Below are 17414 nucleotides of genomic sequence, written 5' to 3'. Positions count from 1 at the left end.
TTATAGCTATTTTAGGATTAATATTTATTTTACAGGCAACTTGGTAATTATTTTAACCAGGTACAATAGCTATTAAATAGTTAAGAACTATTTAATAGCTACCTAGTTAAAATAATTACAAAATTACCTGTAAAATAAATCCTAACCTAAGTTACAATTAAACCTAACACTACCCGATCAATAAATTAATTAAATAAAATACCTACAATTACCTACAATTAAACCTAACACTACACTATCAATAAATAAATTAAATAAAATACCTATAATTATCTACAATTCAATCTAACACTACACTATCAATAAATAAATTAAATACAATTCCTACAAATAAATACAATGAAATAAACTAACTAAAGTACAAAAAATAAAAAAGAACTAAGTTACAAAAAATAAAAAAATATTTGCAAACATAAGAAAAATATTACAACAATTTTAAACTAATTACACCTACTCTAAGCCCCCTAATAAAATAACAAAGCCCGGTGGAGTCAACCACCGAGCTAAGCAGACGCAGAATCCAGGAGCTCCTGCTCTAATAACTAACTAAAAGCCACTAAATAGCCAGAAAATACTATCCTACATGATAAAATGTAGATAAGACTTATTAACAAACTTTTCAGTACATACTTTGGAGCAATTTGCAGTCAGCCGCGATTTCAATAGCAGAGGCAGGGAGCGCAAAGACATAACGAGGCCCACAGTAGAGAAGGGCCAACCATCTATACATCGAAGCCCTTACATCTTGACTCTAAAGGCATTTACCTTATTGTCTCCTTTACACGGCTCTCATAGGCCTAGATTTGGAGTTTGGCGGTAGAAGGGCTGTTAACGCTCCGCGGGCTTTTTTCTGGCCGCACCATAAATTTAACTCTGGTATCGAGAGTTCAAACAAATGCTGCGTTAGGCTCCAAAAAAGGAGCGTAGAGCATTTTTACCGCAAATGCAACTCTCGATACCAGAGTTGCTTACGGACGCGGCCAGCCTCAAAAACGTGCTCGTGCACGATATCCCCATAGGAAACAATGGGGCTGTTTGAGCTGAAAAAAAACCTAACACCTGCAAAAAAGCAGCGTTCAGCTCCTAACGCAGCCCCATTGTTTCCTATGGGGAAACACTTCTTACGTCTGCACCTAACACTCTAACATGTACCCCGAGTCTAAACACCCCTAACCTTACACTTATTAACCCCTAATCTGCCGCTCCCGCTATCGCTGACCCCTGCATATTTTTTTAACCCCTAATCTGCCGCTCCGTAAACCGCCGCAACCTACGTTATCCCTATGTACCCCAAATCTGCTGCCCTAACATCGCCGACCCCTATATTATATTTATTAACCCCTAATCTGCCCCCCACAACGTCGCCGCCAGCTACTTACAATAATTAACCCCTAATCTCCCGACCGCAAAGCGCCGCCACCTACGTTATCCTTATGTACCCCTAATCTGCTGCCCCTAACACCGCCGACCCCTATATTATATTTATTAACCCCTAATCTGCCCCCCTCAACGTCGCCGACACCTGCCTACACTTATTAACCCCTAATCTGCCGAGCGGACCTGAGCGCTACTATAATAAAGTTATTAACCCCTAATCCGCCTCACTAACCCTATAATAAATAGTATTAACCCCTAATCTGCCCTCCCTAACATCGTCGACACCTAACTTCAATTATTAACCCCTAATCTGACGACCGGAGCTCACCGCTACTATAATAAATGGATTAACCCCTAAAGCTAAGTCTAACCCTAACACTAACACCCCCCTAAATTAAATATAATTTAAATCTAACGAAATAAATTAACTCTTATTAAATAAATTATTCCTATTTAAAGCTAAATACTTACCTGTAAAATACATCCTAATATAGCTACAATATAAATTATAATTATATTATAGCTATTTTAGGATTTATATTTATTTTACAGGCAACTTGGTAATTATTTTAACCAGGTACAATAGCTATTTAATAGTTACCTAGTTAAAATAATAACAAATTTACCTGTAAAATAAATCCTAACCTAAGATATAATTAAACCTAACACTACCCTATCAATAAATTAATTAAATAAACTACCTACAATTACCTACAATTAACCTAACACTACACTATCAATAAATTAATTAAACACAATTCCTACAAATAAATACAATTAAATAAACTAGCTAAAGTACAAAAAATAAAAAAGAACTAAGTTACAAAAAATAAAAAAATATTTACAAACATAAGAAAAATATTACAACAATTTTAAACTAATTACACCTACTCTAAGCCCCCTAATAAAATAACAAAGCCCCCCAAAATAAAAAATTCCCTACCCTATTCTAAATTAAAAAAGGTAAAAGCTCTTTTACCTTACCAGCCCTGAACAGGGCCCTTTGCGGGGCATGCCCCAAGAATTTCAGCTCTTTTGCCTGTAAAAAAAAACATACAATACCCCCCCCCCAACATTACAACCCACCACCCAATACCCCTAATCTAACCCAAACCCCCCTTAAATAAACCTAACACTAAGCCCCTGAAGATCTTCCTACCTTGTCTTCACCATCCAGGTTCACCGATCCGTCCTGAAGAGCTCCTCCGATGTCCTGATCCAAGCCCAAGCGGGGGGCTGAAGAGGTCCATGATCCGGTCAAAGTCTTCATCCAAGCGGGGCAGAAGAGGATTCTATCAGACAATCGGAATTAAGGTAGGAATTTTCTGATTGGCTGATGGAATCAGCCAATCAGAATCAAGTTCAATCCGATTGGCTGATCCAATCAGCCAATCAGATTGAGCTTGCATTCTATTGGCTGTTCCGATCAGCCAATAGAATGCGAGCTCAATCTGATAGGCTGATTGGATCAGCCAATCGGATTGAACTTGATTCTGATTGGCTGATTCCATCAGCCAATCAGAAAATTCCTACCTTAATTCCGATTGGCTGATAGAATCCTATCAGCCAATCGGAATTCGAGGGACGCCATCTTGGATGACGTCCCTTAAAGGAACAGTCATTCGTCGTTCAGTCGTCGGGCCGGATGGATGTTCCGCGCTGGAGGTCTTCAGGATCCTGCCGCTTCGCTCCGGATAGAAGACCATAGAAGATGCCGCCTGGATGAAGACTTCAATCGGATGGAAGATCCTCTTCTGCCCCGCTTGGATGAAGACTTTGACCGGATCATGGACCTCTTCAGCCCCCCGCTTGGGCTTGGATCAGGACATCGGAGGAGCTCTTCAGGACGGATCGGTGAACCTGGATGGTGAAGACAAGGTAGGAAGATCTTCAGGGGCTTAGTGTTAGGTTTATTTAAGGGGGGTTTGGGTTAGATTAGGGGTATGTGGGTGGTGGGTTGTAATGTTGGGGGGGGGGGGTATTGTATGTTTTTTTTTACAGGCAAGAGAGCTGAAATTCTTGGGGCATGCCCCGCAAAGGGCCCTGTTCAGGGCTGGTAAGGTAAAAGAGCTTTTACCTTTTTTAATTTAGAATAGGGTAGGGAATTTTTTATTTTGGGGGGCTTTGTTATTTTATTAGGGGGCTTAGAGTAGGTGTAATTAGTTTAAAATTGTTGTAATATTTTTCTTATGTTTGTAAATATTTTTTTATTTTTTGTAACTTAGTTCTTTTTTATTTTTTGTACTTTAGCTAGTTTATTTAATTGTATTTATTTGTAGGAATTGTGTTTAATTAATTTATTGATAGTGTAGTGTTAGGTTAATTGTAGGTAATTGTAGGTAGTTTATTTAATTAATTTATTGATAGGGTAGTGTTAGGTTTAATTATATCTTAGGTTAGGATTTATTTTACAGGTAAATTTGTTATTATTTTAACTAGGTAAACTATTAAATAGCTATTGTACCTGGTTAAAATAATTACCAAGTTGCCTGTAAAATAAATATAAATCCTAAAATAGCTATAATATAATTATAATTTATATTGTAGCTATATTAGGATGTATTTTACAGGTAAGTATTTAGCTTTAAATAGGAATAATTTATTTAATAAGAGTTAATTTATTTTGTTAGATTTAAATTATATTTAATTTAGGGGGGTGTTAGTGTTAGGGTTAGACTTAGCTTTAGGGGTTAATCCATTTATTATAGTAGCGGTGAGCTCCGGTCGTCAGATTAGGGGTTAATAATTGAAGTTAGGTGTCGACGATGTTAGGGAGGGCAGATTAGGGGTTAATACTATTTATTATAGGGTTAGTGAGGCGGATTAGGGGTTAATAACTTTATTATAGTAGCGCTCAGGTCCGCTCGGCAGATTAGGGGTTAATAAGTGTAGGCAGGTGTCGGCGACGTTGAGGGGGGCAGATTAGGGGTTAATAAATATAATATAGGGGTCGGCGGTGTTAGGGGCAGCAGATTAGGGGTACATAAGGATAACGTAGGTGGCGGCGCTTTGCGGTCTGGAGATTAGGGGTTAATTATTGTAAGTAGCTGGCGGCGACGTTGTGGGGGGCAGGTTAGGGGTTAATAAATGTAATACAGGGGTCGGCGGGGTTAGGGGCAGCAGATTAGGGGTACATAAGTATAACGTAGGTGGCGGTCGGCAGATTAGGGGTTAAAAAATGTAATCGAGTGGCGGCGATGTGGGGGGACCTTGGTTTAGGGGTACATAGGTAGTTTATGGGTGTTAGTGTACTTTAGGGTACAGTAGTTAAGAGCTTTATGAACTGGCGTTAGCCCAGAAAGCTCTTAACTCCTGCTATTTTCCTGCGGATGGAGTTTTGTCGTTAGAGCTCTAACGCTCACTTCAGAAACGACTCTAAATACCAGCGTTAGAAAGATCCCATTGAAAAGATAGGATACGCAATTGACGTAAGGGGATCTGCGGTATGGAAAAGTCACGGCTGAAAAGTGAGCGTTAGACCCTTTAATCACTGACTCCAAATACCGGCGGTAGCCTAAAACCAGCGTTAGGAGCCTCTAACGCTGGTTTTCACGGCTAACGCCAAACTCCAAATCTAGGCCATAGAGATTCTAGATCTGATCCCACGTCAAACTAAGAAGATGGACGCTGTACTTATGGATGCTTTGGCGGCGTTGGGACACGGCATGGACACTCAGTTCCGCATCCTCTCTCAAAGCCTATTGCTCAGACAGGAGAAATCTTTTAGCCCTCCAGAGGGGAAATCTAATTACATACCCCCTCGGGTGCATCGTCAACAGGACATGACGGCTGATATGGCCAGCCACAACCTTCCCGCATTACCCCTGCGGTCTGCCGCTACTCTCACCTTCACTGCCACTCACCCGGCTCCTGCCCCAGAGCGGCCGGTTGGAGCGGGGGTCGGAGCAGACATAGCCGCGCTTCACTTCCCTGAAGTTGGTCCTACTAAACCCGGATCTTTGATATCCACACATCTTCTTATCTCTGAGAGGAGGGCCGACGACAACTGGAGGGACTGGCGCTCAGACCACAGAACGGAACTTTGTCTCTGGCACGCATTACAGCCCAGCGGTGAGCATGAAGTATCCCCACTAATGTATCTCCTACACATTGCCGAACAGCCTACTTGCCATAGCCGATTATACTCCAAAGACTGGCCCTTTCACATTGGTCTTCAGAGTTGCGGCATTAACGATGCCTTTCATGTGCGCTCCCTGAACAGAGCTCTAAATTTCCCTATTACGTTACCCACTAAAGCCTTCCTGGATCTTCAGGCAACAACCCTTGATATGGAACATGTCCTGGACCGTGGGAGGTCTGGGGTAGGCTAACTTTCTATAATATTCACCGGCCAAGACCTACATAGATTGTAGACTTGTCCCTTCGCTGCCCTGTTTATGTTAACCATTGAAGTCCTCCCTGTCATTTGCAGTACCTGCCTCTAAGACTATTGTTGTTGTTTTTTTTCTTTTTGTTGTTTTTTTTACTATTCTAATTGCACTTACTCTGAGGAAGACATCTCAAACATGTTATACTAGTGTCAGAGACTACCCCAGGTTTATCCTAGCTACTGATAGTTTTCCAAATTCCAATGCTTTATATGTTTAACAGAGGAGAACACCCTATGAGGGCACCATAGCCCCCCTTATAGCCTTATAACCACTAGATGCTCTTATTATGCTATGACTTTTTAGTTACAAGCTATTAACATGTCCTTTACAGGGTACTATATATCTAGGACCTATGATGAGTCTCCTACAACTCTAAGGGATATAATGCATTGTATCCTTTCCAGCCATGCCACATGCGGGAGCAGAAAAGACCTTATTCATTCCAATATGCATTATCTACAATATTCCTGGTTGACACCATACATACTAATATAAAAGCTCCCTATTGTTTTCACTGAGGCTGGTTGGCCAGTCATCAGTACAGCCTTTAGTTACCTAGACTGAATGGTTAACCACGAAATTAGCACTAGTGATATCCTTAATACTACACTATGTCTTTTTCATTATGGAACTCCTTACATAGCATCAAATGATTAGTAAAGACACCCTATTTATACCACCTGTATACTCTTATGGCCACTCACCAATATCTCTCTATTAGGGCTTCTAACGATATCTCTCTTGTTTTTTTTTTCTTGTTTTTGTTTTTTCTTTTTTTTATTATACCACTGTTTGACTTAAATGTTTGAGTTCTGGGTTTGCTCATTGCCTTATGTATACTTAACTTAGTTTTATGACGTGTTTCCAACCTGACATGCCGATAACTTTATGACAGAACATGACTATTTGACATACCCATTTAATCTACATGAGCCATAATCATACTGAAACATTTAGGTTACTAGTTAAGGATGTCCTTTTGACATACCAGTTAGTTATTGATTCTCAGGTATCTAGGACGAAAATATTAGTTTATATTCAGGATTTAGGCGTACCTATGAAGTAGGGTCTTTTTACCTTAGCTCTTATACCCCATGAGTAACACACTCTAGTGGAGATTGCTATTATAAGTGATTATTGCACTAGCCCAAGTTCTATACTACATCCACGCACCATCGTACCCATTTCTGGGCGATACAGGACTCAGTTGACAGACCCCCTTATCATTTTAACTACTCCTAACCTTAGTCTTCATAGGATTATGTATGTCCCTGTAATGTAGAAGTAAATGTAATAGACCTAATTTACATATTCACCTAGGTTTAGTGTATAAAATTCAATATGTAAGCTCACCGGCAGCCCTAATATGGTTGGCTCCGCCCTCCCCCTCCTCACCCCCCCCCCCTCATCTTTCCCTTAAATCGAGTGGCTCTTGCCCACTGCAACACCTTTCCTTCCCCACTTGCTATGACCCATCTGGGGTCGCTACCAATGCCAACTCTCCACAACATGATAGTTTCAATAGGAAATTACAGTTTATTGTCTTTTTTTTTTTTCAGTAGTGGAGACCATGTCCCATATCATAAATTACAAAATGAAGTTTCATCTTTATTTGCCCAAATCTTTCTCTGACACTTTACTAGACTCAACGTGTGGTCCCATTTGTTATGGTTAGCCTTTTAATATTGTTATTGTTATGTTTATCTTTGAAACTCCCAATATTAACATCAATTTACCGCTTAGAATCATTACTTGTGTCCTAACTAAATTGATAATTTGCCTGTAACAATATTGGGTGTTGTCATGTCTTGCTCTTAATGTTACTGATGGGCAAACTTGGTTTTGTATTGTATTTTTCATGTAACTTCAATAAAAATTATAATAAAATAACAAAGCCCCCCAAAATAAAAAAATGCCCTACCCTATTCTAAATTACTAAAGTTCAAAGCTCTTTTACCTTACCAGCCCTGAACAGGGCCCTTTGCGGGGCATGCCCCAAGAAGTTCAGCTCTTTTGCCTGTAAAAAAAAACATACAATACCCCCCCCCCAACATTACAACCCACCACCCACATACCCCTAATCTAACCCAAACCCCCCTTAAATAAACCTAACACTAAGCCCCTGAAGATCTTCCTACCTTATCTTCACCATACCAGGTTCACCGATCGATCCAGAAGAGCTCCTCCGATGTCCTGATCCAAGCCCAAGCGGGGGGCTGAAGAGGTCCATGATTCGGCTGAAGTCATCATCCAAGCGGGAGCTGAAGAGGTCCATGATCCGGCTGAAGTCTTCATCCAAGCGGGGCAGAAGAGGTCTTCCATCCGATTGAAGTCTTCATCCAAGCGGGATCTTCTATCGTCATCCATCCGGATCGGAGCGGCAGGATCCTGAAGACCTCCGACGCGGAACATCCATCCTGGCCGACGACTGAACGACGAATGACGGTTCCTTTAAATGACGTCATCCAAGATGGCGTCCCTCGAATTCCGATTGGCTGATAGGATTCTATCAGCCAATCGGAATTAAGATAGGAATATTCTGATCGGAACAGCCAATAGAATGCGAGCTCAATCTGATTGGCTGATTGGATCAGCCAATCGGATTGAACTTGATTCTGATTGGCTGATTCCATCAGCCAATCAGAATATTCCTACCTTAATTCCGATTGGCTGATAGAATCCTATCAGCCAATCGGAATTCGAGGGACGCCATCTTGGATGACGTCATTTAAAGGAACCGTCATTCGTCGTTCAGTCGTCGGCCAGGATGGATGTTCAGCGTCGGAGGTCTTCAGGATCCTGCCGCTCCGATCCGGATGGATGACAATAGAAGATCCCGCTTGGATGAAGACTTCAATCGGATGGAAGACCTCTTCTGCCCCGCTTGGATGAAGACTTCAGCCGGATCATGGACCTCTTCAGCTCCCCGCTTGGGCTTGGATCAGGACATCGGAGGAGCTCTTCTGGATCGATCGGTGAACCTGGTATGGTGAAGATAAGGTAGGAAGATCTTCAGGGGCTTAGTGTTAGGTTTATTTAAGGGGGGTTTGGGTTAGATTAGGGGTATGTGGGTGGTGGGTTGTAATCTTGGGGGGGGGGGGTATTGTATGTTTTTTTTTACAGGTAAAAGAGCTGAACTTCTTGGGGCATGCCCCGCAAAGGGCCCTGTTCAGGGCTGGTAAGGTAAAAGAGCTTTGAACTTTAGTAATTTAGAATAGGGTAGGGCATTTTTTTATTTTGGGGGGCTTTGTTATTTTATTAGGGGGCTTAGAGTAGGTGTAATTAGTTTAAAATTTTTGTAATATTTTTCTTATGTTTGTAAATATTTTTTTATTTTTTGTAACTTAGTTCTTTTTTATTTTTTGTACTTTAGATAGTTTATTTCATTGTAGTTATTTGTAGGTATTGTATTTATTTATTGATAGTGTAGTGTTAGGTTTAATTGTAGATAATTATAGGTATTTTATTTAATTAATTTATTGATCGTGTAGTGTTAGGTTTAATTGTAACTTAGGTTAGGATTTATTTTACAGGTAATTTTGTAATTATTTTAACTATTTTAGCTATTAAATAGTTCTTAACTATTTAATAGCTATTGTACCTGGTTAAAATAAATACAAAGTTACCTGTAAAATAAATATTAATCCTAAAATAGCTATAATATAGTTATAATTTATATTGTAGCTATATTAGGATTTATTTTACAGGTAAGTATTTATCTTTAAATAGGAATAATTTATTTAATAAGAGTTAATTAATTTCGTTAGATTAAAATTATATTTAATTTAGGGGGGTGTTAGTGTTAGGGTTAGACTTAGCTTTAGGGGTTAATACATTTATTAGAATAGCGGTGAGCTCCAGTCGGCAGATTAGGGGTTAATAATTGAAGTTAGGTGTCGGCGATGTTAGGGAGGGCAGATTAGGGGTTAATACTATTTATTATAGGGTTAGTGAGGCGGATTAGGGGTTAATAACTTTATAATAATAGCGGTGCGGTCCGCTCGGCAGATTAGGGGTTAATAAGTGTAGGCAGGTGGAGGCGACGTTGAGGGGGGCAGATTAGGGGTTAATAAATATAATATAGGGGTCGGTGGTGTTAGGGGCAGCAGATTAGGGGTACATAAGTATAACGTAGGTGGCGGCGCTTTGCGGTCGGCAGATTAGGGGTTAATTATTGTAGGTAGCTGGCGGCGACGTTGTGGGGGGCAGGTTAGGGGTTAATAAATATAATATAGGGGTCGGCGGTGTTAGGGGCAGCAGATTAGGGGTACATAGCTATAATGTAGGTGGCGGCTCTTTGCGGTCGGCAGATTAGGGGTTAATAAGTGTAGGTAGCTGGCTGCGACGTTGTGGGGGGCAGGTTAGGGGTTAATAAATATAATATAGGGGTCGGCGGTGTTAGGGGCAGCAGATTAGGGGTACATAAGTATAACGTAGGTGGCGGTCGGCAGATTAGGGGTTAAAAAAATTAAATCGAGTGGCGGCGATGTGGGGGGGCCTCGGTTTAGGGGTACATAGGTAGTTTATGGGTGTTAGTGTACTTTAGAGTACAGTAGTTAAGAGCTTTATGAACCGGCGTTAGCCCAGAAAGCTCTTAACTACTGACTTTTTCCTGCGGCTGGAGTTTTGTCGTTAGATGTCTAACGCTCACTTCAGACACGACTCTAAATACCGGAGTTAGAAAAATCCCATTGAAAAGATAGGATACGCAATTGACGTAAGGGGATCTGCGGTATGGAAAAGTCGCGGCTGAAAAGTGAGCGTTAGACCCTTTTTTTTAGCCTAAAACCAGCGTTAGGAGCCTCTAACGCTGGTTTTCACAGCTACCGCCCAACTCTAAATCTAGCCGTTGATGTTTCTTCATTACTATTGTGAAATAGCTTAAAATGTCTTGCTATACTGCTTGTTTTAACCTCATTTGAGATATCCCTTTTGTGTTCTTTAATTTCTTTCTTTCAGGTTTTGCCCACATAGTACATGGGGCAACAGCAAAATGCCAAGTAGATGATGCCCTCACTTTTGCAATTAATTTTTCCTTTTATTTTATGACAGCTGCCATATTTATCAGTAAAATATGTGCCTTGTTGCATATTTTTGCATACTGAGCATTTTTTACATCTAAAATTTCCATATTTCTCTTGATATTTTTGTTAACCAATTGGTTTTTGACATATCAGTAAAGTGACTCTGGACTAATTTGTCCTTCAGGTTCGGGGCTCTACGAGCTGACATTAAGGGTCTGTCCCCTACAAAATTCACAATTTCTCCATCTAGGGTTAGAATATGCCAATGTTTCTTTAATATGGCTCTAATGTGTTGCCATTTATTATTAAAAATGGAGATAAATCTAACTTTGTTTTGTTGTTCTATTTCTTTTTCCTTATAAAGTAGTTCATCCCTGTTGCTTTTGACAGCTGCGGTATATGCCTTTTTTAGTATATTTTTAGAGTATCCTCTGTCTACAAATCTTTTCCTTAAAGAATCTGCTTCATCTTTGAATGTTTTTGGTTCTGTACAATTTCTTCGATATCTTAAATATTGTCCCTTGGGGATATTTTTGATCAGTGAGGGGGGACGATGGCTATCTGACATCAACAGATTGTTTCCTGCTGTCTTTTTCCTAAAAGTATTAGTTATTATTTTGTTATTTTTCACTGAGATTTTTAAATCCAAAAATGTAATTGCTGATTTATTAAAATCATATGTAAATTTCAAGTTATAGTTGTTAATATTTCATTTTTCAGCACTGATGCAAACGCTTTAAAGGCTGTATTAGTAGAGAATAGTAAGTTTACAAGGCTGTACTAGAGCACTTCTGTAAGTACCCAGTCTAGAATACTAACACTAACTATACAAAGCATTTCTGTGAACCTTCATAAGAGACATTATATTAAATTCCCTGTACAACAAACAGTTATAGATTTCCAATGAACTAGCAACTCAACAGTTGCGCTTCAGTAAATCATTTAAGTATCTTCCCCTGAAATTACTCACCCGTCCCATCAGGAATTGATCTCACAAATGTTGGAAGCATCTTCACAATTGCTGTTGGATTTGTGTCCCTTGATAATCCATTAGCCATTTCTTTTCTGAACCGAGACATGATATCCAGTAAGGTCTCATCTGACAGGCGCATGGCGTACAAATACTTATCAATCTGCAACGAGACAATGAGAAATGAATGAATAAGGTTCACAGAAATATCTCCTGTTCTTAGAATTCACAGTCAAGTCTCTTACATAAATCTTAAGTCTTGTCATGTCCCTAAGGCAACAACATGCACGTGGCCCCGACACTGGCGCACTCACGCACGCAGCCCCGACACTGGCGCACTCACACACTGGCCCAGATACTGGCGCACTCACACACTGGCCCAGATACTGGCGCACTCACACACTGGCCCACATACTGGCGCACTCACACACTGGCCCAGATACTGGCGCACTCGCACACTGGCCCAGATACTGGCGCACTCACACACTGGCCCAGATACTGGCGCACTCACACACTGGCCCAGATACTGGCGCACTCACACACTGGCCCACATACTGGCGCACTCACACACTGGCCCAGATACTGGCGCACTCGCACACTGGCCCAGATACTGGCGCACTCACACACTGGCCCAGATACTGGCGCACTCACACACTGGCCCAGATACTGGCGCACTCACACACTGGCCCACATACTGGCGCACTCACACACTGGCCCAGATACTGGCGCACTCGCACACTGGCCCAGATACTGGCGCACTCACACACTGGCCCAGATACTGGCGCACTCACACACTGGCCCAGATACTGGCGCACTCACACACTGGCCCACATACTGGCACAGTCACACAGACCAGATACTGACACTGGCACTCTCACTTGATGAATTTAAAAAAAATAAAAAGGAGCAAAAAAATGACACAAATTTTAGAGAAATGTAACTGCCACCAAACCTGCAAAGTACAATTTATTTCTAATAATGTTTTGCATATTGTCATTGGTCCCCAGCGCTGCAAGAGTGAGTATGGTTTGTGCAAGTCACTCTCACTGCTGGAAGGAAGTCACTCAAGATATCAGCCCACTTCCTGGGGACATTTTTTCTCCTGGTATCACAGGGAAGAGCTGTATATACAACGTTGTCTTAGCCAGGACTTCTCCCAAATCACTTGGCTTCCACAGTCAAGAAGCTTAAAGGTATCACAATACTAGAATTACTAAGCCACCTAGGAAATGACTGGAACTATGAATTATGCGCTGAAGAATGACTATTTTACCTGCAAGATCATATTCTATAAATCCTTAAAACTGAAATAAATGTGTTGCCACAGGTGTTATTCAGCCTCACAATATGTCCCAGTGACAAAGCTGTTGTGTGAGCTCTGCATATTCCCACTGCTCCAGTGTATTGCATTTTATATTGTCAGCTTGACCGGCTGTGCCCAATGTGAGGGCACTATGGTGTGTTACATACAGAGACAGTGAGTCATGTAAATAGGCTGCTACAACCCACACTAGCAACACACACTCATACTCATAGTATGTAGCAATCACACTAGCAACTCACACTCATAGTATGTAACAACCACACTATCAACACACTCACACCCATAGTATGTAGCAACCACACTATCAACACACTCACACCCATAGTATGTAAGAATCACACTAGCAACTCACACTCATAGTATGTAACAACCACACTAGCAACTCACACTCATAGTATGTAGCAACCACACTAGCAACTCACACTCATAGTATGTAACAACCACACTAGCAACTCACACTCATAGTATGTAACAACCACACTAGCAACTCACACTCATAGTATGTAACAACCACACTAGCAACTCACACTCATAGTATGTAGCAACCACACTAGCAACTCACACTCATAGTATGTAACAACCACACTAGCAACTCACACTCATAGTATGTAACAACCACACTAGCAACTCACACTCATAGTATGTAGCAACTACACTAGCAACTCACACTCATAGTATGTAACAACCACACTAGCAACTCACACTCATAGTATGTAACAACCACACTATCAACACACTCACACCCATAGTATGTAGCAACCACACTAGCAACTCACACTCATAGTATGTAACAACCACACTAGCAACTAACACTCATAGTATGTAGCAACCACACTAGCAACTCACACTCATAGTATGTAACAACCACACTATCAACACACTCACACCCATAGTATGTAGCAACCACACTATCAACACACTCACACCCATAGTATGTAGCAACCACACTATCAACACACTCACACCCATAGTATGTAGCAACCACACTAGCAACTCACACTCATAGTATGTAACAACCACACTAGCAACTCACACTCATAGTATGTAACAACCACACTATCAACACACTCACACCCATAGTATGTAGCAACCACACTACCAACTCACACTCATAGTATGTAACAACCACACTAGCAACACACACTCACAGTATGTAACAACCACACTATCAACACACTCACACCCATAGTATGTAGCAACCACACTAGCAACTTACACTCATAGTATGTAACAACTACACTAGCAACACACACCCATAGTATGTAACAACCACACTATCAACAAACTCACACCCATAGTATGTAGCAACCACACTAGCAACTCACACTCATAGTATGTAGCAACCACACTAGCAACTCACACTCATAGTATGTAACAACCACACTATCAACACACTCACACCCATAGTATGTAGAAACCACACTATCAACACACTCACACCCATAGTATGTAGCAACCACACAATCAACACACTCACACCCATAGTATGTAGCAACCACACTATCAACACACTAACACCCATAGTATGTAGCAACCACACTAGCAACTCACACTCATAGTATGTAACAACCACACTATCAACACACTCACACCCATAGTATGTAGCAACCACACTATCAACACACTCACACCCATAGTATGTAGCAACCACACTAGCAACTCACTCACACCCATAGTATGTAGCAACCACACTATCAACACACTCACACCCATAGTATGTAGCAACCACACTATCAACACACTCACACCCATAGTATGTAGCAACCACACTATCAACACACTCACACCCATAGTATGTAGCAACCACACTAGCAACTCACACTCATAGTATGTAACAACCACACTAGCAACTCACACTCATAGTATGTAACAACCACACTATCAACACACTCACACCCATAGTATGTAGCAACCACACTACCAACTCACACTCATAGTATGTAACAACCACACTAGCAACACACACTCACAGTATGTAACAACCACACTATCAACACACTCACACCCATAGTATGTAGCAAACACACTAGCAACTTACACTCATAGTATGTAACAACTACACTAGCAACACACACCCATAGTATGTAACAACCACACTATCAACACACTCACACCCATAGTATGTAGCAACCACACTAGCAACTCACACTCATAGTATGTAGCAAGCACACTAGCAACTCACACTCATAGTATGTAACAACCACACTATCAACACACTCACACCCATAGTATGTAGCAACCACACAATCAACACACTCACACCCATAGTATGTAGCAACCACACTATCAACACACTAACACCCATAGTATGTAGCAACCACACTAGCAACTCACACTCATAGTATGTAACAACCACACTATCAACACACTCACACCCATAGTATGTAGCAACCACACAATCAACACACTCACACCCATAGTATGTAGCAACCACACTATCAACACACTAACACCCATAGTATGTAGCAACCACACTATCAACACACTCACACCCATAGTATGTAGCAACCACACTATCAATACACTCACACCCATAGTATGTAGCAACCACACTAGCAACTCACACTCATAGTATGTAACAACCACACTAGCAACTCACACTCATAGTATGTAGCAACCACACTAGCAACTCACACTCATAGTATGTAACAACCACACTATCAACACACTCACACCCATAGTATGTAGCAACCACACTATCAACACACTCACACCCATAGTATGTAGCAACCACACTAGCAACACACTCACACCCATAGTATGTAGCAACCACACTAGCAACACACTCACACCCATAGTATGTAGCAACCACACTAGCAACACACTCACACCCATAGTATGTAGCAACCACACTAGCAACACACTCACACCCATAGTATGTAGCAACCACACTATCAAAACACTCACACCCATAGTATGTAAGACCCACACTAGCAACACACTCACACCCATAGTATGTAAGAACCACACTAGCAACTCACACTCATAGTATGTAACAACCACACTAGCAACTCACACTCATAGTATGTAACAACCACACTATCAACACACTCACACCCATAGTATGTAGCAACCACACTACCAACTCACACTCATAGTATGTAACAACCACACTAGCAACACACTCACACCCAATAGTATGTAGCAACCACACTACCAACACACTCACACCCATAGTATGTAAGACCCACACTAGCAACACACTCACACCCATAGTATGTAAGAACCACACTAGCAACTCACACTCATAGTATGTAACAACCACACTAGCAACTCACACTCATAGTATGTAACAACCACACTATCAATACACTCACACCCATAGTATGTAGCAACCACACTAGCAACTCACACTCATAGTATGTAACAACCACACTAGCAACTCACACTCATAGTATGTAGCAACCACACTAGCAACTCACACTCATAGTATGTAACAACCACACTATCAACACACTCACACCCATAGTACGTAGCAACCACACTATCAACACACTCACACCCATAGTATGTAGCAACCACACTAGCAACACACTCACACCCATAGTATGTAGCAACCACACTAGCAACACACTCACACCCATAGTATGTAGCAACCACACTAGCAACACACTCACACCCATAGTATGTAGCAACCACACTAGCAACACACTCACACCCATAGTATGTAGCAACCACACTATCAAAACACTCACACCCATAGTATGTAAGACCCACACTAGCAACACACTCACACCCATAGTATGTAAGAACCACACTAGCAACTCACACTCATAGTATGTAACAACCACACTAGCAACTCACACTCATAGTATGTAACAACCACACTATCAACACACTCACACCCATAGTATGTAGCAACCACACTACCAACTCACACTCATAGTATGTAACAACCACACTAGCAACACACTCACACCCAATAGTATGTAGCAACCACACTACCAACACACTCACACCCATAGTATGTAAGACCCACACTAGCAACACACTCACACCCATAGTATGTAAGAACCACACTAGCAACTCACACTCATAGTATGTAACAACCACACTAGCAACTCACACTCATAGTATGTAACAACCACACTATCAACACACTCACACCCATAGTATGTAGCAACCACACTACCAACTCACACTCATAGTATTTAACAACCACACTAGCAACACACACTCACAGTATGTAACAACCACACTATCAACACACTCACACCCATAGTATGAAGCAACCACACTATCAACACACTCACACCCAAAGTATGTAGCAACCACACTAGCAACTCACACTCATAGTATGTAACAACCACACTATCAACACACTCACA

General features: G+C 41.2%; 1 protein-coding gene across 1 annotated transcript in view; it reads right to left on the bottom strand.

The window, feature by feature from the left end:
• The window catches only part of LOC128639733 (hexokinase-1), a 285985-nt gene that overhangs the window by 231758 nt on the left and 36813 nt on the right, over window positions 1-17414 (bottom strand). The window contains exon 2 of the mRNA XM_053691849.1: window positions 11763-11925. Coding sequence (XP_053547824.1) covers window positions 11763-11925 — 163 coding nt within the window. The remainder of the gene's footprint in view (window positions 1-11762; window positions 11926-17414) is intronic.

Source organism: Bombina bombina, chromosome 9 (genome assembly GCF_027579735.1).
Source record: "Bombina bombina isolate aBomBom1 chromosome 9, aBomBom1.pri, whole genome shotgun sequence".
Taxonomy (NCBI): domain Eukaryota; kingdom Metazoa; phylum Chordata; class Amphibia; order Anura; family Bombinatoridae; genus Bombina; species Bombina bombina.
This window is presented reverse-complemented; position numbering and strand designations above follow the sequence as displayed.